This window comes from Populus nigra, chromosome 2 (genome assembly GCF_951802175.1).
Source record: "Populus nigra chromosome 2, ddPopNigr1.1, whole genome shotgun sequence".
NCBI classification, from domain to species: domain Eukaryota; kingdom Viridiplantae; phylum Streptophyta; class Magnoliopsida; order Malpighiales; family Salicaceae; genus Populus; species Populus nigra.
In genome coordinates, this window is record NC_084853.1 from 44,310,273 (window position 1) to 44,337,019 (window position 26,747).

The 26,747-nt window shown below is 30.5% G+C and overlaps 1 protein-coding gene and 1 pseudogene across 4 annotated transcripts; one reads left to right on the top strand and one right to left on the bottom strand.

The window, feature by feature from the left end:
• Positions 1 to 7,953: 7,953 nt before the first annotated feature.
• LOC133682835 (MADS-box protein SOC1-like) lies at positions 7,954 to 20,199 on the top strand. Of its 4 annotated transcripts, none has more exons than XM_062106368.1 (10): positions 7,954 to 8,253; positions 8,434 to 8,511; positions 8,604 to 8,761; positions 8,923 to 9,108; positions 15,398 to 15,479; positions 18,435 to 18,496; positions 18,612 to 18,711; positions 18,806 to 18,847; positions 19,079 to 19,120; positions 19,820 to 20,199. In XM_062106368.1, the coding sequence occupies exons 4-10, from the start codon at positions 8,927 to 8,929 to the stop codon at positions 19,967 to 19,969; spliced, it is 660 nt and encodes a 219-aa protein (XP_061962352.1). In that variant the 5' UTR covers positions 7,954 to 8,253; positions 8,434 to 8,511; positions 8,604 to 8,761; positions 8,923 to 8,926; the 3' UTR covers positions 19,970 to 20,199. The 4 variants fall into 4 exon arrangements, with proteins under 4 accessions (XP_061962352.1, XP_061962354.1, XP_061962351.1 ...); XM_062106367.1 differs by having other exon boundaries at positions 7,957 to 8,253; positions 8,917 to 9,108; XM_062106370.1 differs by lacking the exons at positions 8,434 to 8,511; positions 8,604 to 8,761 and having other exon boundaries at positions 8,917 to 9,108.
• On the bottom strand, positions 19,984 to 25,959 carry LOC133683011 (probable fructokinase-7; annotated as a pseudogene).
• Between the last annotated feature and the right edge of the window lie 788 nt (positions 25,960 to 26,747).

Below are 26,747 nucleotides of genomic sequence, written 5' to 3' on the forward strand. Positions count from 1 at the left end.
ATTAAAAAAAAATCCATCCTATCATGAGAGAGGGGATAAGAGATGACTTATAGTCATATTTTAAATATAAAGATTAAAAATAGTTCTTGAAAACACAACTATATGTTCTCCTGTAACAACGATAGGATTACTTGCGTCGTGGATTACACACCATTCTTTACTGTTCATCGAGTTCAGAACACCTTCGTTTAGGGTTTCTTTAGCTTAAAATGATGTTGTTTTCTCAAAAAATTTAAGTGATGTTTTGGAAATATATTCCTCTTTAGTCCTTTGCTTTCAATGTTTATGCAAACTGGTCCCTAAACTTCACGTGTCTTGTAGTATGGTGTCTAGGTGTAGAGAGAGAAGGGAGAAGTTGCAAAAGAGACTGGGGAGAGAGAGAACTTCGTCTAATCTTACCTCGTCCATAATTAGAACTACCAAAATTAGTGTCAATAAATTCCTCACGACAATGGAAGTTTATTGATAGTGTTGACGCGTGGTTCTTGATAAAGCATGTAAAATAGATTAGAGTCAGAGAAAACAAATGAGAATTTTGATTTGGTTTCTCGAGTGATTCTAGTTAATTTATTAAATTGCCTTTTTGAGGTAAGAAATGGATATTTATAATTTCTAAATAATTATGAAGTGTTTAAAATGAATAAAATGACAAACAAAATATATAGTTTTTAGATATAGACCCTTGATTTTCCAAAATTAATTCCTATTGTTCTACGACCTTATCTTATTTATTTATTTTTATGTATTTCGCACGGTGTACATCCTTCTAGTTATTTATATTTTTGAAATATTTGTGACAAGAGATGTTAAGAAGGTTAATATCATAAAAAAAAAAAACCATTTTATGAAGAAATCTGTACTTGAAATATTAGGCTCAATTTCCTCCATACATAAAATATCCTCCTAGAAATAGGACACCTGAATTTCATTAAAATTCCATGATATATATATATAAAAAAAATAAATCAAGACGCACGCTAGAGTGAATATCAAGATTTAAAGGGGTGAAATTAAAGATTATGATTTGATTTTAGTGAATCAAGTTTAATTTCTTATTCAAGATAAATAAACTAAAAATTAAAACCTTGATAAAAACGGAAGGATTATAATCTAATATGATTTCTAAACCACATAAATAATATCACAAAAAATAAAAAAATAATAGAGGTTAATTATAAATATCTAACTTAATTTTTAAAAGATTCAATATCAAAATCATCAACGGACAAGTTTTTAAGAATGAAGCTCAAAGAGTCTTTTCAGCAAAATGAGATGGCAAATTGTTTCTCCACTCGAGATTTTTTCTCCCTGAGTGTATCTTCATCAAGAATCAATGGAAATCATGTCATTGACATTCATGCATGGGAGTTGCTTAATGGTGGTAGTAGGCTCTATCATGATTGGAAAAAATAGTGATTACAACTTTGAGGAATTTATCTAGATCCTGACATGATTTGTCCGCTCATAATTAATAATATTTACCGAATTCTATCTTAATTTATGCAGATCTTGACATGATTTCACTTCGAAAAACCTGAATAATTCTCATTTGATTCGCGGTAGAATGCAAGGGGTGCCTGCTTCACAGTTAACTCGATATTCTATCAGTATCCCCACGAGAGAGGGGGGGAGAAGGGGGGGGGGGGGGGGGCGGCGTAGGCTTAGGTCACCAAATTTCCAGGGGGGTGACGTGATATATGGCTTCTAGGTCTTAATGTCTCCATCTCCAAATCTGAACCATAGGATAGGACCATTATCCATATTTTTTTGGGAGATATAATATAATATAATATAATATAGAAAGAATTCAAGAAATAAGTAGGACCAAGCACGCCGCGTGGGACCATTTGCGCACAAATACACACACCACACCTCAGTTTCCCCAGTTAAGACCGAGCTGAACCCCACCCCGAAAAAGTGAGACCTGAACTGAATAAAGAAGATGAGCATAAATGGCATAAAATCCAAAAAAACACTGACAAGTGTCGACACGAGATACGCGAAAAGAATAAAAAGTTCATCTTGGAGAACATCTGTGCTCTGTAATAATTATATTATATTAGCTGAGATTATTGGTGGTTGAATCCTCGTTTGTTTGTTAAATTTAATGGGGATAGTTAGCTGGTGAGAATTGATTGACATGGTGTGTCTTGAAAACATATCCACCCCAATTGATGCCTTCTTTGCTACTGGTCACTATTTGTTTTTCCGTTTTAAAACTTAATTTATCTGAGTTTTTCAATTAATCTTAGCTTAAGAAAATTAAATTAATATTCTCTCAATCAATTTAATTTACTATTTCCACAATATAAATTATCAAAAGTTATATATATTAAAAACCATTAAACAACAAGTCCAACATCTGTTAGATTGTCCAGCACAGAATTGGAAGCGCAAAATAAACAGAATCTACCGTGAATGAATGTATTTTCATTGTACATAGTAATATAAATTATATTTTAAAATTATATTTATTTATTTAAGTTGTTGGATTGTATTAGTTTTTTTGATATAATATCAGAGTTTAAATAATCAAGTGATTACGAGTTCGAATCTTATTATTTTTATTTATTTGATAAAAATTAAACATAAAATAATATAAATCTATATAAGTTTTAAGTTTAAAAAATTAAATTGGTTATTAAAAATTTGTAAAAATTAATTAAAAAGATTAAACTATAGAGAGTGTTTGACATCACTTTCAAAAAAAAAAATTTCTGCAACTATACTCCAAAATATTAATTTTTATATTATTTTCTCCAAAAAAATTTTGATTTTAGTAGTTGATTAGACGTTGATGGAGTTTTAAATCGTGTTTAGATGTAAAAAATAACTCGGTTTTCTAAAAAATATCTCTACAAATTTTATTTTATTTTATTTTTTCATTCAAGGAGTTTAAAAACATGCCTTTTCAATTCCTCAACTTATAACTAGTTTTGAAAAAACATATTTTTATTTAGTTTAAGTTTTTCTATTAATTTTTTTTTACTTCTTTTTATCTAGAATAAACAAAAACACGTGTTTTTGTTTATTTTAGGTGACTCAGACATGCTTTATTATTTATACAAATTTATCAACACAAGAGCTTGTAATTTTCCTTTTAATTTATGGTGTTTAATAGATCCCCAAGTCATATTAGTCTCTTTCATTACATATTTTCTATTTGATTTTTTATGTTGTTGATCATGAAAAAAACAATTATAACATTATAAACAATATCTCTACCGCATCCATGTAATAAATTATATATAAAAAAAGGTAATAAGATTAATTAGTGAGGTGGTATGAGAAAAAACATCATTAAAAGTTAAATGAACAACCATTTATAGGTAAAAACTTATAATTTTTTTTAGAATTTTAAATGTTTTTCAATTTTCAAAGTGTTTTTTTTTAATAAATTTATTAAATAAACACAACTTCTACCTTCTTCGCATAAAATGAAAATTAGAAATGACAAAAAATAAAAAAACCAAAGATAAAAAAATAAAAATAAAAATTCTATACAATTAAACAACTCCTTATTCCTTGTTGTCCTCTTTATTATGATTTTGCCCAATGTCCAATGTCCAAATTACGAGCTAGGTAACTCGTGAGTTTTAATTTGTTAGTACCTCACGTGTTTTTACACGACTTAGAGTTTATATGTGTTTAATTTTTAAAGTATTTTTTTATTTTTTAAAATTTATTTTTAAAAGTTAATAAATTAAAACAATCTAAAAATATTAAAAAATAAATTAAAAATTAAAAATAAATTTAATCTCAATATCAAACCAACACGAAGGCACGAGGTGATTGCATGCGAATCCTCTATTTACTCAAACTTTTTCTCTTCTTCCTTTCTATGTTTGGTGATTCATTTAAATCTTTACAGTCAAGATGTTGAATCTAGAGTGGATTTCACCGATCAAGAACAGTGGGGATTAAATTATTTTACCTAACGAAAGAAATGGGATTATATGCTCATTAAATTAATATAAAAATAGATATAATACTGACATGGATAGATTTAATAGTGGTGTGGAATTATTCAGAAAAACAAATATAAAAAGAAACAACCGGAGGTGTGTAGCAGTTAATATTTTACATTTCAAAAATATTTTTGAAAGAATTTAATTTTTTAATTTATTTTAAATTAATTATTTTTTAAAAATTTTTTGATGTGTTAATATTAAAAATAAATTTTAAAAAATATAAAAAATTATTTTTATATATTTTCAAATAAAAAAATACTGTAACAATTGTTATAGCAACAGAGGAGCGATAAAGTAAAAGAAAACGCTCTATCATGTGCCTAGGATCTATCTAAATGTATAATAAAGAACAAAATAATATTTTAAAAAATTACAGTTAGGAAACAAGATAATAAATTGAAAGTAATATTTTAAAAAATTACAGTAAGATGGGCGTTGCATTTAAAGTAGGGAGTCTGCTGGAAAATGCAAGGGGTCATTGGAATTGAATCTAATTGTTGAATTATAATTAACATTTAAGTCAAACAACCCCTTATTATTTGAAAGGACAGAAGAAAAAAAAGAAAGAGAGAAGAAACCAGGCTAACCAATGCAAGGAAAGGTCCTCTTTGCCTAACCCGTGGAGACTAAGCAGGCGGTCTTTGTAAGATTTCTGGGGAACTGCTCGTTCTTCTAGGACAAAAACAAATATATATATTTTTTAATTTGGCTCAGTAAAAAAATAAAATAAATTATACAAGTACAAAATAAAATTCAAAAAATAATATATTTTAACGAGCCCTATATCTCATCTATGACTCGCTTTAAAAAATGGCTTTAAAAGTTTTTCTGGTCTCCCAACTCCCTCCATCAAAAAAACAATGCCACGATTATTAATTCTAAAACACAAGTTTCAACTCATCTTTTCAACACAATTAAAAATTTAACACACTTGATAGTTCATTAAAATTAACAATTTACCATTCATAACTAAACACAATAAAAATTAACATAGTATTTTATTAAATTTAAATTTAATTCATGATTTTTATAACTTTAAAGCATATAATCTAATTACATTTAGAAATTATCTAAACTTTGGATGGGCCTAAAGCACTTATAGAAGAGATTGCACCACCTCAATAAATCCACCTTAAGGATGAGCCTATAATGCTTATGGAGGGGTCAACACCAAGATCCCTCAACTTGCAGACAAGCTTTGATGAACACTCGTGGATGAACTTGTCTCCCAAACAACATGTTTTGTTCATGATAAGCGATCTTGTCTTTCAAAAAAAATTGTCAATATTGCAATATAATTAATTTGAATAATAATTTAAAACAAATATAGATATTCACATGCATTGTCTAATTTTGACATGTTTTCTTGTTTTGATCCATTTGATCACATGCCACATTTATTTTGTAAGTATCCCTCATTACTATCCATCTCGTTATACAGACAAGTGGATCTCTGTTAGGTAAGAGTAAGAAAATAATGAGTATACCATCTATATGTTGGTTTCTTAATGGATTGCAATTACATGTAAGTTTTAGACAGACACTAGGACTTTTACTACAATAAATTTATGATATGCATCATTTAGCTACAGTAATACTTTTAAACCCGCCTTTGTTTTTTTTTAATTATTAAATAATTACTTGATGAGCCTGAATTTCTATGACTTAAAACCCAGTCATTGCATGTGGTTGGAGCATACCTTCTCACCTTTTTAAATTCAAAAGTTAGAGATCCTATGAACTGGTTTAGTAGCTTAGCAAACTCACCATCCTCGTCTTCACCATATTTCTTAACTATATTAGTATAACACTCATCTTCATCATTAATTGGTTCAGATTTTCCATAACAATATGAAACATGTGTCATACCTAATCAAGTTTTGCATATATAATTTATTATGTTGACGTTAGGTTCCTTGCATAATCACCTAAACCACATGAACTACTATTCGTGATGCTTGTGCGGTTCTTTAAGTGTAACATAGCACCTAAGTGAACTCTATAACGGAGAAGTTTTCTCATTTAGATCTATTATTCAAGTAGCACTCTAGAATATACGACCATTATCGTTGGCCAACCCAAATATTAAATTCACATTTTCATTACTATGAACGGATACACTGACATAACGAGTTAAACCTAGCCTAATTCACATCCTCAAAGTAATCTCATTTTTAATTTCAAATATATTGCAATCAATTCGATCACACAACATTTTAGCTAGCTCAGTGAAAGACATATCTAATATAACAGTTAAGAACTCATTACTTTATCCATCGCAGTATAAGTAATATAACTGTGCATCTCAATACCATGAGATATTATGTGAAATAACATAATGAAGTACAAGTCTAGTTTATCAATATAATAAATTAATCAAGTTATATAATCTCAACAAAAAAGTTTATTCAACAATAACCTAACCCTAATTTTATCAATAAATACTTAAATTCATCAACTCTCTCAATAAATAATGAAATTATAAACTCAATTATTATATTTCATAGCTAATTATTATATTTTTATATCTAATTCAATAAAATCTCTAATCTAACATAAAAAAACTTTGACCTTCATCAATTTTCTTCACAAACCGTAAGATTATCAACTCAAATCAATATATCATGTAGCAAGTTAGTATAATTAAAACCTAATTCATAAAAACCGTGACTTATTCTAAAAAATCCTAATAAGAAAAAGAAATCAAAATCAACAATAAGCATAAATTGACAGAGAAAAGGAGGGAGAGAAGAGAGAAAAACAAGAAAAAAGAAAAAGAAAAAAGATAGGTCTAAGATTTTAATTCACGGGAGTACTCGTATGTCACTCATCTAATTATATAATTTTTAAAATATTTTCTGAATTGTATCATATTTTTTATTTTTTATTTTTACCGTATTAATTAAAAAAAAAAACTCTAAAAAAGAAGGTAAGGATGCAAATATATTTTTCCGAAACAGCACAGACCATTTTTTTTTCCATGACCTTGACGCACCATACAAGGCAGAGAGAGGAGAGAGGAGAGAGGAGAGAGAGAGAGAGGAGAGAGGGGAGAGAGAGAGGGAGAGATGGTCCCAATTTCCACGTGAAAGCAGAGCCTATCTGCGTTTGACGAAAATAAAAATAATAAATGAAATAATCACTCATCAATGCGTTTTCGTATCCCCATTGGCTCACGCGTACGTAATTGTACGGATTGATGTTGATATCTTTCTAACATTGTACCGTGGATGCTCCCTTTCGCTTTTTATGGCCGAAAAATAATAAAATAAAACAATTGCAGGCTTTGAATGGCTCAGTCCCCTCTTTATTACTTATTTATGGTACTTACCTCTCCAGCTATTTTCAACCATTTCTTTTTCACCGAAAGAAAAAAAGCCTCCAAGAAAAACTCAAGAAGCTTCTCCATCTTCTCATCTCTTTCTTGGTATCTGTTAGGGTTTTAGAGGCTGTTTACCACTGCAGGTAAAATTAATATTTGCTTAAAATTTGATTTTTTATACTTCTAGTTAATTTTTAAGCGTTTTTAAACTGTTTATATGTCAAAAATAAATTTTAAAAAATAAAAAAAATATTATTTTAATACATTCTCGAGCAAAACCCTCGCAAAAGATGAGGTCTAGGGTTAAATAATATGTTTATTTATTTGAGAAAACTTAAACACACCATCGATTTTATACATTTATTTTTATATGAATTTTAGTTTTTAATTATTAAGGGTTCTTGTCTGAAAAACGTCAAGTTTTCTACAAAATAATGTTTTTAATGATATAAAAAAGCATAACTTAAATGAAAACACGGGTGGAGTGAAGATCATTGATAAAAATGAAAGGAAGTCCTTAATTGCAAATGCTTGAAAGTCTGATGGCAAAATTGGTATAAAAAATAGTTAGACTGTAAGATTACAAGGTGGTAGTAGTAAAATCGGCATAAGAAATAGTTACTGATCTTTATCGGCGTGTTTCGAGGAACTTCGACAAAGAGAGAACAATTGATCAATAAGGAAAGGTTCTTGTTCGTGCGAGGTCTACGGTGGCTTCGGTTGTGACTAAAAAAGGGAGCTCGAGTATCAATCAATCAAAAAGACAAAAAAAAAAAAAAAAAAAAAAAAAATTAGTTGGAGCAACAACTTCTTAGCTAGCTAGACATATCTTTCTGGTTCAGTCATTACCCACAAACCTAAGATCTTTACTTTTAAACAAATTGCGTTCCTTTTTTGGTCATCTTTATTCCTTTCCAGTTTCTCCTCTGGTACAGACCCTCTGGGTTTTTTGCCAATTTGGTAAGATTTCCAAATCTTCCCTCTGACTTCTTCTTCCTTTTTACCTCACCTGTGCTATATGAATTGAAGAGCACGAGCCTTGTGGTTTGGCTTGCACATGTTTTTGGAACAAATCAACTACATCACTTCTATCAGTTAAAATCTTATTGGCTGTTTTTGGGTGTTGCTTTTTATCCTCAGATTTCCTCAGCTGCTTCCTTTTCTGGCTTTTATCCGCCATTTCATGATTAAAGCTCTCGTGGGTTTATTGCCTATTTGGTAATTGAGTTTCTCTCTTTTTTCATCAAGGTCTTGCCTCTTCCTTTGGCTTCTTCAAAACCATTTCTTAATTGATTGCTTCTCCTTGGTAGCATTTACTCTCTTGCATCCTTAAATCAATCCATCAAGACGGTTGCTTCTTCAACCGGGTTGTCTGGTCTCGATTTGCTCCCAAGGCTCAGATTTTTGTAGTCCCTCCACTTTCTTACCTGGAAAGGAGAAACCTTTTCTGCTGGGTGTAGTCTATCTGGTGAGCTTAGTTTTTTTTTCTCTTCTCATTCTCTCTTTGAATCAAATCCTTTTTGGTTCACGCACTCTCTCTTCTTAGCTTTGAATTTAACAAAATCTGTAAATTAAGCTGAGTTCTTTTCAATTATGTGTATTGACCCTCACCTTGTTGTGAAGGTATAGAGAGATGGTGAGAGGGAAGACACAGATGAGGCGCATAGAGAACGCCACAAGCAGGCAAGTTACCTTCTCTAAGCGGAGAAATGGGCTGCTGAAGAAGGCTTTTGAATTGTCAGTTCTTTGTGATGCTGAGGTTGCCCTTATTGTCTTCTCTCCTAGAGGAAAGCTCTATGAATTTGCAAGCACAAGGTATCATCTTTTGCACTACTTTCCAACTTTCCTTCCATGATTTATATATAGAATTAATTCGTGTCTGGCTCCTTTGATTTGATCAAACATCCCTCCTCTTTACATCCAAACTCTTGATTTCTTGCATTGTTTTTTCCCCGTTTTCCTGTACCAAGAGGGTATGGTTCTTGCACCTTAGGGTTCTGTGCATGATCTTAATTAGTGTGTGCCTCTCTCTCTCTCTCTCTCTCCCCCCCTCTCAGAGGCATAAACAAGTCAGACACATGTACACACAGAAGCACATATATTGGTCCTTGCTGGCCGTAGAGATTCCCTTGTTGTCCTCTATTATGATCCAAGTGATTCCTTTTCTGCTACCTTTGCCCGTTCCAATAATTTTTCTCTCCGGGTTCTGATCTTCTTGTGTTATAAATCCCACTTCCTGTATGCATATGAACCCGAAAGAAACCTGAAATGTTGAAATGAGGATCTAAGTATGATGATCCATGTCATCTTCACTAGCCTAATTAGCCCAAATCATGGTTGAGTATTTTGGTGTACTTGTAGAGATGATAATTGTTACAGTGGGTTCTTGTACATCAGATTAAAGTACAGTACTTACGGAATAAAGAACGTAAAAAAGTTTTTCTTCACTGACCGTGAAAAAAATACCAACGTTGAACTTGTAGCTCAATTTGTAACCATGTTTCTCTGGATGTTTGAAATTTGAGTCTGTCCTTTGTGAACACAAAAAACAAAGTGAAAATATGGTTGCTCCTTTTGGTATTTAGCTCCTTTGCCAGTGCTTAGAAACTAGTCATTCACGAGACAAAGAGAGAAAAGAAAGGAAATGCAATATCACTTGTAATAATTACTGATGGATTCATGTGAAGATGACAATGAGTATATTCAGGCCCAGCAATGATAATAATTATCCATGCATCAAGTTTATGCTATATCTATATTCTATTTATTATTTAACAATTAAAAAATTTAAATATTTATATCTATCTATTGATTTTTTGTTTTTAAGTGTTCATTATTATTAGTATAATATATATTTGAGGTATGAATGTATACATTAAATGATGAAATTAGAAATGTTACACACACAAGTATTATGTCAATATTGATATGTATATATTATATTCTATTTGAAATAACATAAATATTTTGCGAGTATATCTATATAATAAAAATGCATATCTCGGATTATGTTTTGAAAACATTGATACCCTATCCATTATCTATTAGATAAAATAACTATATAAAAAACCTCATATATTTGGATCGTTTTGAATCAATGTCCATTGGGTTTGGATGGAATTACCATTTTATTTAGGTTTTATAGTCAATTAGGTTGTATTTTCTTACCAACTTGGATATAAGCTAAAATTAGATAATGAATATTTATATGAATACCCAAAATCTATAAATATAATATGAATTTCTAAATTTTTTATCATTGAAGTAACGAGTATAGGATATATAATGAAAATTCGACCCGTGAATATCCATTACCATCCCTAATTACACATCATTGGTTTTTCTTTTTCTGGATTATAAATGTAACTATTTCAAACTTGTTTACATTTTTTTCTTGCATCCCCCCTCTCTGAATATTTATTTCCACTAACCACCATTTAAGAGGAGTTTATTCTCAAATAATAGTTCATACATCCTTCCCTTTTTATTTGATTTCTTAGAATGAAAAGGAATGGGATGGATAACATATATAGAAGCATAAAAGGGGTGCTCAAATTCTCCGGTACATGATTAAAGTAATGCTCAAGAACACCATTGAAGGATCGTATCTTCTTTCCATGATCACATTTTTTTAGTTATTCAAACCTATAACATCAAGAAATTCATTTACCTATTTTCACCTTTTATGTAAATCTTTCCCCTTATTAATTGCCTCTTTCCAATTAACCAAATAACTGAATAGATGGATTTATTTTTATTCTAATTTTAATGAATCTTTAGCTTTTTACTCAACCATTCTTGCCTACCTTTGATCCTCCCTGCCAAAAACTTTGTTAGGGACAACTAGTTGATATATAGCCTTTATCATATATAAGTTATCAAGATTTGTGCAATCGTAGTGAAATTAATGCCTTAGCTAGAATGTCACCATGGGGTGATGTATATTTCATGGAATTGAGGAAGTAATAAGTTTAGAGATTTAATGAGCAGTACTGATTTGTCTAGGCCATCTAATTTTTTAAAGAATCTGTCATTCTTTAAATAATAATTTTAAAGATTTTATGAACACAAATCCATTTTATGAACACTGCTTCAAAATAAAACAACAAGGAACAAAGTGACAAATAATTTTAAATCCCAAGTCTTTTTTCAAATAATCTTTCGTTTTAATTTTCTTATAATCATTGCATATGCTTTCCAATCCTAAAGAATTCTATCATGCTCGCTGGACGAGGATATAAATTTTTAACTTCCAAATACTTCAGTTCTTTTACACTCGATGACTTTACTATAAATTATAATAATAGCAAGGGTATGATGGTATTTTATGCTGGATATGTTTAGGATTTCTAATAAACAAACATAAAAATGATTTTTTTTAGAAATCCTTTATTATCAAATAAATGCAAAAGAGTTATATTCATAGGAATTTATTTTTCAAAAAATCACACTCTTCAGAGTTTTTTTTTTTTTTGAAGAAAGTGTCATGTTTAGTAAAGAAACTTTACTTGAAGCTAAAGCACAAAAATCTAACTACAAAAATGAATCCAAAAACCATCAGCTTCATTTTCATTTGATACCATTTCGTGTTTACTTTCTTTTTCTTCAAAATATCAAACATTGTTTCTAATTTCCTAGAAATTGCAACTTGTTTTAAAAAATTCACCCAAAGGAAAAAAATCTATTAAATATAATTAGTTTAGGAAATATAAAGACATATTATTAGTTAAGATGCATGTAAACTAATTATTATATGTTGTAGTTATGATGATGAAATGGATAACGCTTTGATAATGGTAGTGATTAGGCTAATAATGGTAGTTATAGTATTACCAAGTGGATAATGATGGTTATCTCATTGGTGACAAATGAATTAAGTTATCAATGATTATACGATGCTAATGATTAGAGTATGTTGGTGTGTATTATATGATAGCACTAGTTAACGCTATGAATTTAACGATTATGATAGCAATAACAATGGTGGTGATAAAGCTAATGATAATAGTTATGTTGGTATTAAGGATGATGGTAGTGGTGATGAAATGACAAGGAGAATGATGATGGTAGTGGTAATATATTTAAAGATAATATTACTAGTGATTCGAGGATAATAATACAAGTGATCATAAAGAATTAAGATAGCAATGATAATGAAGTGACGAGGAGAATAGCGATGGTGGTGTTGACGGTGGTGGTGATTATGTTGCTACTATGATATCTTGTAAACATAAAAAATAATTGAAAATCAAAAATATTTATCCTGTCACATAAATCATAAATTAAGAAAATCTAACCAATATATCAAATATATACCATTGGTGGGTTGTAGAATCCACATCACAAAACTAAACATTTGCATGTTAATAATTGTAATAAAACTAAGTAAGGAGTTTCCAGAGAGACTTTTTTTTAAAAAATATTTTTTAAAAGAAAGCTAGAGGGATGCTGTGATTAAGGTCATATATATGTTAAAACCCCGAAAGTGGGTGAGATGGGTTGTAAGGATGATGGGAGGACTATCAAGTAGCTTTCTGTTGAAAAAGGAAGGAGTTTAGCAGAAGGACTTAATATATCTTCATAAAGGACAAGTCTCTAATTTATTGATATATTTGTAACTGTGCTTAATTATTATATCTTAATTTGTATAATATCTATTTACTAATATGTATTTTTTTTTTCAAGTTTCTCCCATTCAAATTGATAGAACTGAATCTTTTATTCTAAAATGCCTTTGAGTTTAATAAAAGTGTAACTTTAATTTTTTCAAAAAAATAAAATTTTTTATTCCTTATAATTTCTATAGTTGAGTAATTTTGAAATTCTTTTTTTCTTAAAATATTTTGAGAATCTTTTGGCAATTTTTTTTATCGTACCCTTGTATGATTCAAATGTATTTTTGAAATTTTAAAAAAATAATATCATTAATTAAGCATCATCTAAATAAATCTAATATGATTCTTTATATATAAAAAAACGCAAATAAGTTATCTGAATAAAAATAAGTGGTATTGATTATAAACATTAAATAGATAGGTGCTCTTTGTAACATTTTAAAATATTAACAACAAATTCTATAACTAAAAATAGAGGTATTTATTAATTTGGAATATTAAATAATTCTTAACAAATGTCTTTTGAACATCCTTAGCTAACTATACCCTTGCAACAATCCATGCGTATTATTTCTTGATCTTTTTTTAATTCTTCAGATTAAGCTCCACCATTATATCTAGGATCATGGAACATGATCTTTAAACTTGTAGACACTTGCCAATTGGCTCATTTAATTACCATAAAGAAAGGCCCATCCTCGTGTTATGGTAATTAATTTCTGGTACTTTTTATGGGTTAAAGATTGGTTACTTTGTTTTTTCGTTGGCTAATTTAAGGTCTCCTTTTATTGGCTGGCAGCATCAAATTAACACAAAATTTGGATAAGAATTGCCTAATACATTCAAATGAGTTGGGTGACAACCTTTCCCTGTTCATATGAACAGTGAAGGAAGCAGCCTTTTTTTTTTCTTTTTCTTTTCCTTCTCTCTTTCATCCTTTTGTTGTCAATTTTATCTTTTAGCATTTGCTTGATTTTTTATTTTTCTTTATAAATTGTTTTGATTTGCTTTCTATGAGGTTATCTTAATCCCAAACAAACATTCTAACATTTGGTTTCTTGTTATTGTATAATTAAGTAAAACCAGTTAAAAAAAAAACCAAGTTCTTAAATCCAGTATCGCTAATTGGCCGGTTAATTCGCGAAGCCGGGTTGATTCAATATGTCGACGTCTTAATATTAAGAAAAAAAATCATCTTGATTTTTTTGTTTTTAAAGCCAAACCATGCTTTTTAAACTCTCACACGGTTTAATCTTATACCCGAGCTAAATTGGTCGGGTAAAGAGATTTCAAAGTTAACTTGTTGAATTGAATTTAATAGCAATTCCAAATAGTTTCCTATAACCTAAATATTTTGTTTTCCTAAACTACAGGAGGTTCCTTGATATAATACCTTTTGAAAGTTGGTTAGGATGGTTTGCTAGTTTTTGTAGGATTCAAATTCGAGGCAAGGTTGAGAGGAAAATTTATTGTGAATACACTAATTTAATCGTAAGTGATTTGTCTAAGACATAACAAATAATTAATTTAACCGTGTTTTGCATAATATAGTCCAAAAATATACATAAAATGGTAAGATTACCTCAAATATAGAGTGTTTAAATGAAAAACATTATGCCTATAGAATTTGAATAAGTAAGGATTTAATCATTCTATATTGTTTAACAAGAGTAAAATATAAACTAGTCTCTTTAGTTTAGGAAAACGAATTAAATAATCAATTTAGTTTTAAAAATCAATTTATCAGTCTCTTACCAATGTTGCTGATGTTTAATTTAGTGATATTTGTTTAAAAAAATCCTTCCTTTTCACCATTTTCCCCATATCATCTATTTCTTTTAAAAAAGAAAATATAAAATAAAAGAATGCTAAATGTACGGAATGATTAAGTTATAAATAGAGCTAAGAATATAAAAATATAAAGGTAATATAATATATAGTTTATGAAGCAATAAAGACTAATGAACTAGTTTTGATAAAACTATAGCGACTAAATTGTAATCAAGTCAGCTTGGCAAAGAGAAGTTTAAAACCTAAAGAGAATTGGAGATGACAGAAAGAAGCGTTACTTCTTTCTTTCTTACATAATATCAGGATTTTGTAGTTCTCTTTCATGTATTTTAGATACTTAGAGATTGTTGTGTTTCTGTTCGTGTATAAAATATGTAACACGCCTTTAAGTTTGGACTGATATTTCCACAACTATTGGATTTTGGACTTGGCATTCTTTTAATCTAACCCTCACTGCCATTTTATCAAGCACGCATGCATGCATTTAGAATCCAGTTTTCCTGTCAAGGTTCTTCAACCCCTAAGGACGGAAAACTGTCTAACTTCACCACCGGCCGGCCGGCCATATTGGAAGCAAAATGCATATGTTGGGTTCAAAACTTGGATCAGATCAGTAGAGAGCACTCATATATTTCGTTTTCATGTTGTTTTCGATAAAAATGAAAATATGTATTCATTGCGTTGTTATTGAACTTCAGCATGCAGGAGACCATTGAACGTTATCGAAGGCACGTGAAAGAAAACAACACAAACAAGCAGCCTGTTGAACAGAACATGCTGGTTATCCTTCTTTCCTCTCCTATGAAACCCAATCATCACACACACACACACATAACAATCCACAGGTTTTCATAGATTCATTATAAATGATCAAAACACCCTACGGAGAGTATAAAAATAGAAGTGAGAAATCTATTATTACTACAAGTACTAGGATACTGTTACATCTTGCAGATTGTTTGCTATTTAGTATCCAGTAATATTTGTTTTAAATTAACAATATTACATGTTGCCTTTCTTGCGCTTTGTCAAATAAGCAACCAAAGTGATATGACTGTGTCTTGTTCACGGATAGACTCTTGTTATACAAAATTTATTAACAATTTGAATAGAAGAACCGAATGAAAACTCATATTAATTGGTTGTTTAGTTTAACTATATATAACACAACAATCATGCTCGAATGAAATAACATAAATTTAAACTTGATTGTATGGTAACACTTGTTGAATCACTTATAATCTAATTTAAATGAATATTAGTTATTGTTAAGGATTAATAATTTATTTTTAAGGTTTTACTACTCTTCTATTGTTGCAAATAGATTTATTGTAATCAGTCTTCCAGGATTCCAACAACACCATCATATTTAGTTGTATTACTAAACAAGATACACAAACTCTAAGAAATATAACCAAAAAACTCCCTACATAAGCCAAGCTTGAAAGTGAGTTTAATTGGTTGTTTAATTTAATTACAAGGTAAAGTATATAAATCCTATATAAACATAGGATCAAAGTGGCATAAATTTAAACTTGATTGTTTAGTAACACTTACATGTTGAATCACTTTGAATATAATTTAGATGAAGATCAGTTATTTTTAAGGATTAATCTTTTGTCTTTAAAACTTTATTGTTCATCTCAAGATGCAAATGAATTAAATACAATCAATCTCTTGTAATTTCAATAATGTTACCTTGTTTAGTTGCACTATTAAACAAAGTCCATGAGCTCTAGAGAATATGACTTAAAATCTCTCGACAATATAACATCACCTAAGCTCTAGTATTTAAGAAAAACAAGGGATAAAAAAACCAGAGCTTAAATCGAGAAGGTAATTTGAAAACTAAGGTGAGAAAGAATCTCAAAATTCATGTAAAGCACTCCTTTTTTCCGCTCTTTTATAGTGGATTTTAAAACCAAAATTGATGTAAATTAATTCTGGTAATTACCTTTTTATAAAACAAAATTAACCTAAAGGTTTTTAACTCGAAAATCTGATTTTTTGTATTAAATAAAAAAAAATAGGCTAAAGAAGAAGATTGTTCACTCTATATTTATGGACTTGACAACCTAAATGAGCCAGTAAAAATAATTCTTTATGATTCAAATAATTATTTTATAACAAATCCAAATACAAGTCTAAAATAAAAAAATTCAGGCCAACAAAGCACCTATGACTTAAACCCAAAGCCACTTTGTTTGGGTTCATTTATGACTCGTTAACTTTTTATAATATAAACTACAAGGAAATCTTATATTTTTTTCAATGTGAAATACAGAGTTTTGGGTTTCACATAACATACCAACAAAAGTTTTTTTAGATCGATTTTTTTTCATCCACATTTTTAATCATATTAATTTTTCGTACTAAAGAACTTTAGTTGAAGAATAATTTCTTAAAAAAGTTTTTATTATAAAAATGAGTTGACCTCACTTTTAATTTGTCTTTGTATATGTCCATTAACCATGCTTTAAAACGTTTTTTCTAACTCTTGTATGTTGAAATTGCTTTTGATATAGTGTTCATAACACAAAAGGCTCTAAAATAGATGACACATTATATGTCCAGAATTCTCAATTGTATATCAAGCTTTGCTTGAAATTCGAAGTGATAGGTATGTTATTGGTTTTGAATCTATTCTGCTTACAACTACAGAGTAGATTTAGTTGTTTAGGCATCGTTAACTATCAATGAGAGAAGGCAGGAAGGGAGCTCTTATATTAAGTTACTCTTAAATGAGAGGAAATCCTTATAGACTTGGATTTAAATGCAATATTTGAATACATATATTTATACTAGTCTAAGATAATTCAAGATATTTAAAAAGATAAATACATTTTTAATAGTTATACATACATCTAGGAGACACCTAGAATAACTAAAAGAACACCTTGTTTTCAAAATTAATTTCAACACCCCCCCTTTAATTATGGAAGTCTCGCAATTCTTGAAATTTAAAAGTGTGTTGTAGATGCTTGCAAACTTTTTGTTCTTGTTACCTTTTCGCTTGGCACACAGTGATTGTTTTGTTATAGCCATTGTCTTGTTGTACCTGGATCAGCTTGGTGCCACCATTTTTATGGATCTTCTATCTTCATCTCGAGAAGATCTCTTTTTCTCTTTTCATGTGTGATCTTTTTTGTACCACACCATTTCTTGTGTGTGGAGTTGTTAGCTTGCACTAAGCCTCTTTTAGGCTTCTTCTATTATTATTTTGATGTAAAATTTCAATTCTCCTGTTGGTTTCTATGATCTTAAACCTCAGTTTTTTTTGTCACTTGTTATTCCACTCTATTTTGGGATTTCTCCCTTTCATCTACATGCATGCTTTAGTCATTCTAAACACTCACAAGATTGAATTAGTTCCAATACCATATTAGAAATAACAATAGGATAAGGGTGGGAAGGTAACTCTTACATTATGTTACTCTCAAATGAGAGAGAGTTTGAGAGAGAAAATCCTGATAGACTTGGACTTGAATACAATACTTGAACACAAATATTTATGGCCAGGATAATTTAAAAAATTTAAAAAGATAAACACACCTTTAATAGTTATATATATAGCTAGAAGACACCTCAGAGAACTAAAAAAACGTTTAGACTTTAAAATTAATACCAACAATGAATACATTGCTTTTCTTTTCTTCTGCTTTTGGCCTCTTTTGTTGCCAACAGATGTTTTTGGTTCTACTTAATTTTCTGATGCACATGAATTTGGAATTGCAGCAACTAAAGGAAGAAGCAGCAAGCATGATAAAGAAGATAGAGCATCTTGAAGTTTCGAAACGGTTTGAAGGACTAGTTTTAACCTTTTGTGCATATAGTTTAGTTTGATGAATTGATTGTCCGTTGGAATTAAATATAACAAGTAAATGTTCTTAAGTTAATTTTAAAATGCCGCAGAAAGCTACTGGGAGAATGTTTGGGATCATGCACTGTTGAAGAACTACAACAGATCGAACAACAGTTAGAGAGGAGTGTAAGCACCATCCGTGCGAGAAAGGTTTGGCCATAAACACCATTATCACTTCGTTTATGCCTCAAGTCATTTTCAGCTGCTAGCCTAGCTAACGTGCTTATTCTATGTCAATGTTCAGAACCAGGTTTTCAAAGAACAGATCGAGCTACTAAGACAAAAGGTAAATAGTCAATCCTTTTTTTATGCGAAGAACTTGTGAATAAAGAAACCAAAGGCTGTAGAGAAAATGGATTTTTGTGAGTCCACGTTATGTCTCGTAAAGGAACTTGGCGTTTTTCCTTCTCTCCCTGGAATTCCTTGGAACCAAACGATGAAGTAGTGAATAAGATTTTTCAAAGAGTGTTTCGCTAATTGCCAACTTTATGTTCCATGTACTATTTGTACGTTTCAGGAGAAGCTACTGGCAGCTGAAAATGCAAGACTGTTTGACGAGGTGAACATTTATTTATATTGCCATTATTTTTTGGACATGAACTTCCGATTAATGCTCATTTTGTTGTTATCATCGTCAACAGTTGCATGTCTTATTTCCTTTTCTCCGTAGCATAAACTCAAGTAACTAAATCGTAGTCTCAAACCTAGCTGGAGTTTGCTGCATGTAAGTTGTGAAATAATTTTGATCAATTCTAGCATAGAGAAGAATTTCGAATCTTCATGTAAGTTATGAAAAACTGCATGACAACTTTCAGTTTTCTTGCATAACCTCACTCTTTTATCATGGAATTTCATTTCTGGAAGACTCTGTTCATGAAATTTCATCTCCCACGTGAAAATTGTCACTCTCTGACAAAAATGATTTGGAAAATCTTTTTAATTTAGCCTCAGCATTTGTGTAAATTTAGGAAACATGCTCCTATAATAAAAGGCCAAATTTACTTATATTCGTCACTTTTTGTCAATTCGATCCAATTGGACTGAACAATGTAGTATCCTTGAAGCACTTGGTCATATATACTTTGTTTACAAATAAGTCTAATTAGTCTGAATTGATGAAATGTGACGACTACAAGGTGACATTGATGAAATTTTATTCTTTGGAGCTTGTTTGCCAAATTGGCATAAACTTGGGGTTAAATTGGGGGTTTCAGCATATTCATATACAACATGTAGCAATGCAAATTTTCCTTTTCAGTGTGGTGCACAGTCATGGCCAGTCTCAAGGGAACAGAGAGATTTACCCCGTGAAGATCTGAGAGAAAGCAGTTCAATTTCGGATGTGGAGACGGAATTGTTCATTGGACCACCAGAAACAAGAACAAAGCGCATCCCTCCAAGAAACTAGTGGTGAATGCCATCTTACTGCGAGACCAACCTTTTCATATTCTTAAGACTCTTGCTAATGCTATGTTGCACCTGCGCAAGCAATAATTAAGGCAATAGTATTATTTTAAGAGAAATATATATGCTGTCTGTTAAAAAAGCTACCATGATTGATTGAGATCAACTGTAAACAGAGTACTTAAATATTGTAATTTGGTATATATTTGACGTATCGTTAGACTTTCCCTTGTATGTTTTTCAGACAATAATTTTCTTAAAATTAATCTGTTAGCTAGCCAGCCTTGATGCCCATATACCATGCGTGATAATTATGGTGTGGGTGCGTGAGCATTTGGTTCAAAAGATTTGGATACATGATGAGACGATGATACTCTTCCCTCTCTCACGCCATTCTTGGATATAAATGACTTGAATCCCGGGTCTCTTAGGGGAATGAAATCAATTTATTAACTAAACTAGCTTGCATAACTCCTGTCTTCTAATCAACAACCCACGTAAAAGTAATTACAGATACTGGTTTCTGAGGGAGGATTGTTCTACGTGAAAGCAAATCATCCGTGCATATAAACTCAAAAAACATTATTGTGCTTGCACAAACATGCATGATCGAATTCTGTAGCTTTCTTGGCAAGTTATGGGAACCAAAATCATTCTACCTAGGACATGGTAATGGCACTGGTTGATGATGATGTGTACCATGCTAACATGAGTTGCATTACCATTACTTGTATGAATCTTCTCAAGCAGTGCGCCAGTTCGTAAAACTTTGAGGACTGCATCTTTTGGGGGTGGTGCAGGGATAGCACCTCTCCTGTAACTGAGACGGCACCACATGCATTTGCAAAGAGCAAAGGTTGCTTTAACTTTTTTTCATCCTGCAATGGGAATTCTTCATTTTCATATGCATCCTTTGCCATGATATAATTTTCTAGGATAGATAAAGGAAAGGGAAATTAAGTTACTGGGTAGCTTGGAAAAAGAAAAATCATCAGCAATGAAATGGAGACCAGAAAGAACGGCAGCTGAATTAACGTACTTCCCATTTTAAAAAAATGACTAATTGATCTGATTCGATATGTCGGATGGGTTTGGAATAATTTTAAACTGCTGTACTAATATTGTATTTAGGACAAAACTAACTATTCGACTTGCGGTATGTTATCGGTTAGGTTTTTTTTTAAGTGTAAATTAAAAAATTTATACATATATTTAATTAAATAAATTAAGAACTATTTATATCAATAGATAAATAAAAATTATTAACGATAACTAAATATATATCTGAAAAAGTTGAGAGAAGGATGTAGATCAAGATATTTTTATCCAGTTGTGTTTAATAATTGTTTATTAAAATTAATTTTTTATTTAATCAAATGATAGTAAAAATAGATACATATATAAAATTAATTGAACAAAATAAAAGAAAAAAAATATCTCACAGGGCTGCACTGCTATCTAAAAATGAATATTATTATCTTTAAAAATACAGTTCAATTATATAAAATATATAAATAAATTAGAATAATCTCTTTAAAAATTAAATACATAGAAATTAATTAAAAAACAAAACTATTTAAAAAAGACTAAATAAAAAATCAAAGAGAAGATCTATTAATTTAAATATAAATTAAAAAAATTATTAAATAAAAACACATGAAAAAAAAACATACTTCTATTTTTTTAAAAAAAAAAATAGAAAAAGATGCCAGGTGTTGCAAGCCAAGCCAACGCCTGACCTATTTAGAAAAGGCTCGCACAAGGGCTCTATTTGTTTTAAAAAAATTTAATTAGAGAGGATGACATGTCGTCCGTCTCAATATTTTTTTTAAAAAAATTCTTGAAGATGCATTATCTACTGAGGATGATGACGCGTCCCCTAGTATTTTCTAGATTTCGACCACTATGGGTGGGCCTGGTGGCCGGAAAAATGATGTTTCTGTTTTTGACCCAAAAACTCATTTTTAACTCAAAACACCTAAAACAAAAGCCTAAACATATTGAAAATGTTCTTGATCTTACATATGTTTTTTAAAGCAACTTTCAAGATGAAAAAACACTCAACTTAAACTCCCTTCACTAAATGAAATCTTTTGACATTAAGATTGACTATTTTGATGGGCAGAATAAGTGTTAATTTTGATTTTTTTTTCTATATCACTGGAATTCAGTGTTTTCTCTCTCTTCTCTCTCAAACTAAGAACTAAAAAATAAGAAAAATAATTTTTTATACCAAAATTAAATTGAAAAATTATTGTGGGATCGAATAGGTATACTTTATAAAGTTTGAGGATCTTTGTGGTGTTTTTTTTTACTTTGATCATTCATTTTTTAATTTTATTTTTAATCAATAAATTTAATTTAATTGTTCTTTAATTATGAAAAAAAAATGCAAGTGTAAAAAAAAATTGAAAATAAAAAAGAAAAGGAATAAAAAATTTAAACAATAAATCTATATTAAAATATGAGTTAAAATATGAGAAGGTAAACAATACACGCAGTCTTTCTTAATAATAATATTGGGAAGGATTTGAGTGCTCCTGGATAGCTTAAATGTAAGTTGTATCCTGCTTCTGAGATTTTTTGACCGTTAAATAGGGGACACAAAATATCTGGCTGCGGTTAGCTGGGGTTTGGGGTTCCGACAAGGATGCAAATCAGTCATTATTACTCTGCCTGAATCAGTTTTCTGTCTGAAGTTTGGACACCAACAGATAAACAACTGTTGTAGTTGTTGATGACCAAGCGAAGAACTAGGGCCTTGTGCATTTGAGATGTTTGGACTGGATTCGAGAAAAGAGTGTAATTCCCCAATTAAACATATTAAAAAAATCCAACCTCGTAAAAGATTTCCAGCTATTTTCTAGACGACATTCTAGGCTAAAAAGTCCTACCTTGCAAGGGTAATTATCAGAAGAAGCAGGAAAAGCACCTGCATCTTGAAAGATATTGATTTGAAGCAGTCAGCTTGAAGTTATTGCCTGAGCTCCATGTTTCCAAGTTCAACTCTACCTCCACGATCTATAACTCAACATAACAGCATGTTTCCAGTTCAACTCTACCTTCAGATAATGAAGAACGTCGTGGATCATATATATACATCACGTTTGAGTCCCACTGTGTGGACATAAATCCTATTGCTTGAAATGAAATCCATAGCCTTACACAGATCTATGTCTGAGGCCAAGATATTCAGTAAGGCATCACCAGTACCAGTTGTATGAACAGCATCAACTTTAACACCAGAAACTTTGCACTTGAATTCCTGCTTGACGTTGCGCAAAGAAGTCAGTTGATTATTTCTTGCAGCTCGAAAAGAAGTTGAATGTCTTTCTGCCTGGAATGATGTAAATATGTAATATGTCGCACAAGAGCCAACTCTTAATTTACACGGTCTCCTGAAGCAGATAAAAGATGATAAACGCCCTCAGTCAAGCATTCAATTTCCTCCTCATTTACCTGGAAATGCAAGTTACCCTGGTTCCTCTATATTATTCACTTGCGTTATAAGAAAAAACTATATTTCACTTTAAAATCCATATGTGAACCCTAAATAGATAATTTATTTCTCTGAAAATAAGGTTATGACCTTTGTCTTCTTAAAGATTTACAAGAATTTTAAATAAACTAGAAAACACTACCTATACTATAAATCAAATAAGAAACCTGAAGTATAAAGGAAATTAAAACAATAAATCCTAAAAAACATAGGAAAAATAATAAAATTTTCTCAAATAACAATTCCTAGATGTAATTTGAAGAAATTCAAAGCTCAGATAAGTTGTGAATTGATCTCCATGAAACATTGTCTAAATGGCTTGGAAAAATTTTAAACATATCTAAATGTAAAATCTTTTATCATTATTATTTTTAGCTACTGATTTGATGTAATTAAATCTTTTTTTGAATTTAGACTTATTTTATTGATTTATAAAAATATTTACTAAATAATCTATATAATTTATTAAAATAGATCTTCATATAGTTATGATAGATTTCCATCTGAATGCTTTTAAACTTCAGTTTCTACATGTTATACTGCATCAATATTTCACATCGAAGTCTCAAAATTTTCAAACATTCACCTTAATAATGTCAGCTTCATTCCATGTGCTCGTGATGTCTTTCCGAGCAGCTTCTTCAGATGGCCATTGTGGCAATCTCAAATTTGGGTCACAAGAGAGGAGGCAACCAGCCTTCTTAGCAATGTCCATGGCAGCAAGATGAGCAGATTTACAAGGTTCCTCAATCAAACTAATAGATCCATCGTGGAAAATCAAAATTTAAGAAAAAACAAATGGTACATCATCTACAGGCTAAAAGCCTATAGCAGCAAGATTTGCGTGAAACTGAAGTGACAAACAGTGACCCCTAGGTTTAAGCAACATGCCAAAATCAATAAGAAAGAATAGCAACAAGAAATTATCTGAAATTCCAGAACATTAGCTGGATCAATAATCCTGGAAATTCCGTTCTCCAATATATTTTATGGATGAAAGTTAACGATCTACCTTTTTTATCAAGTTTTCATCAAGTTCTGCTTCTTGAAGAAATCAGCGCTAGGGTTGCGGAAAAACATGAATTCGCGCTCACCATCAGCTCTCAGCGTCACGAATGCCAGTGCAGTCCTTTCATTTGAATCAAAACGCATGCCAGAGTTGTCAACACTATTTTGCTTCAATATCAGCTGGCATGTACCCAAACTCATCATCACCAACCTGAGGAGCAGATGGATGACAGGTCAGTGCTTAAATATATATATTGAAAATGGAAAGTTGTCAAAGGCCAAGGAAAATAAAACGAAGAAAACTGAGCACCTAGTGCCCCTGCATTTCCATGAGCTTTGACATAAATAATAGTCCCTAACCAGCTCCACCTTTGGTCTCAACAGACCAGCAAAACTTGGTTCAGAAAATGGAAGAATGTTTGCAAAATTTATAGTCCCAACAACATTTGACATAAAATCAGCAAAGGGTTCAGCCGGGATAACAAAATTTGCACCTTGCCAATAAAAGCTGGTTTCCCTCCTGATCGTGCTATTCCAAAAGCAACATTAGCTGGAGGGGGCTTTTTTAAAACCAGGAGCATCTACAAGTGAAACTTCACTAACAGTTGCAGAAAGTTGATCAACATTTTGCCATACCAGACAACAAGTGGACTCTTCTCCTGCACTGATTTCCTTGAACTTGATAAAAGTGCTTTGGAAGAACCTGCAGATGAATATTTCTACAGATTAACAAATAACAGTATCCAAATAATTGTACAACTTTATTATTGATCCAATATTGCAAAGGCCATAACGTTTGATACTCCAATAAGGAAGCATACTCAGTGGTCAAAGTACAATGTTTAGCCCAGGAATCAAATGAATAGGAATAAAAATCAACACACACCAGAATACCGATAGAATTTGGAACCAAAAGTGACTGAAAACAATAATTATCTTCAAGATATGTAACATTTAACACTTAGACCAATAATCCAAGTGTGTGGAATAAAAATCAAGAGAAAAAAATTAACCAATAGCAATATTCCTGTACTCAAAATGCTTCAACCTCATTAAAAATGAAATGAATGAAAAGTACTAAACCATATAGAGTGAATAAAACCTACTGGAAACACAAACAGGATCTCTTCAAGAAATGAGCAAAACTCAAGAAAAGGGTTAGAGTATCATCGAGCTAGCCTTTTCTATCCGAACCCAAAATAGTAACGTGGGAATAAACTCACTCCACATACCTTCGTAGTAAAATCTCATAAACACTTTAAAATGCACAGAATTTCAGATCAAGAATAAAAATGGGAAAGCAGTAAAAACCAAGAAAAAGGACATGGTATAACTTTAGTAGGACTTTTACCTAACCTTTGGGAGGAATAATTCTTGAAAGAGCGCTCAATCTTCACAGGAAAGCAGCAACATGACATTTTCAGCTCTTCCTTGTTCACAACTCCACCCATTATATGCACTCCAAGTCCGAACTGAACGACGGACATTTTCACTGACTGCACTCCACTTATTTCCTCATTTTCACAGGAAAATTTGGAAACAAAAATATCTATCCAGTCTATCTTCTTCTTCTTCTTTTTCAGTTTTGATTTTAAATAAATAAATTAACCATAGTACAGGCTAATTTTGTACAAACTGATCATACATGCCTTCACACGCGCGCGCGCACACGCTTTTGAAATCTACATTTTACCACTTGTCACTAAATAATACACTGCAAACAGTGGTGGATCACAATAAGAATTAAGAGGGCAATTGCCCTCTTAATTTTTTTATTTCAAAATATTTTTTATATTAGAATTTTAATATAATAACTTAACAAGTTTAATTTTTTTTGATTAATTACTAATTGATTCAAGTTTTTTTTTTAATTATTGTTTGCCTCTCTTCTTTCTACATATTTTTTCTTCAAGTCCTAAATTATTAATTAGTTAAGTAAGTAATTTTTTATACTTTTATGTTTTAGGTGAGTTTCCTTCATATTTTCTATTTATTTCATTGTTTAATTTTAGTTTTATTCCTTAATAATTAGTTATTAAAAATGTTAGAGTTTATTATAATTTATGGATTTGTTAAATTATTGTGTATGGATACTATTATATGCATATAAATATGAATTGAAATTAGTTTTGATGAATTAATATATATTTTGTTATGAATTTCATATGAAAAATGATGGTGATCAACTAACTAGTAATTAAAAATGAAGTACAAAACAACTTAAAAAATTAGAGGCACAATAAAATTTTTTAAAAAATATATTAATATTTATATT

What these genes read in the sequence shown, in the direction of transcription:
- LOC133682835 (XM_062106368.1), top strand. Translation starts at nt 8,927, where the DNA reads ATGGTGAGAGGGAAGACACAGATGAGGCGCATAGAGAACGCCACAAGC. An exon ending in CTGTTGAACAGAACATGCTG is followed by an intron (nt 15,480 to 18,434) that starts GTTATCCTTCTT and finishes TTGGAATTGCAG; the next exon opens with CAACTAAAGGAAGAAGCAGC. An exon ending in GCACCATCCGTGCGAGAAAG is followed by an intron (nt 18,712 to 18,805) that starts GTTTGGCCATAA and finishes GTCAATGTTCAG; the next exon opens with AACCAGGTTTTCAAAGAACA.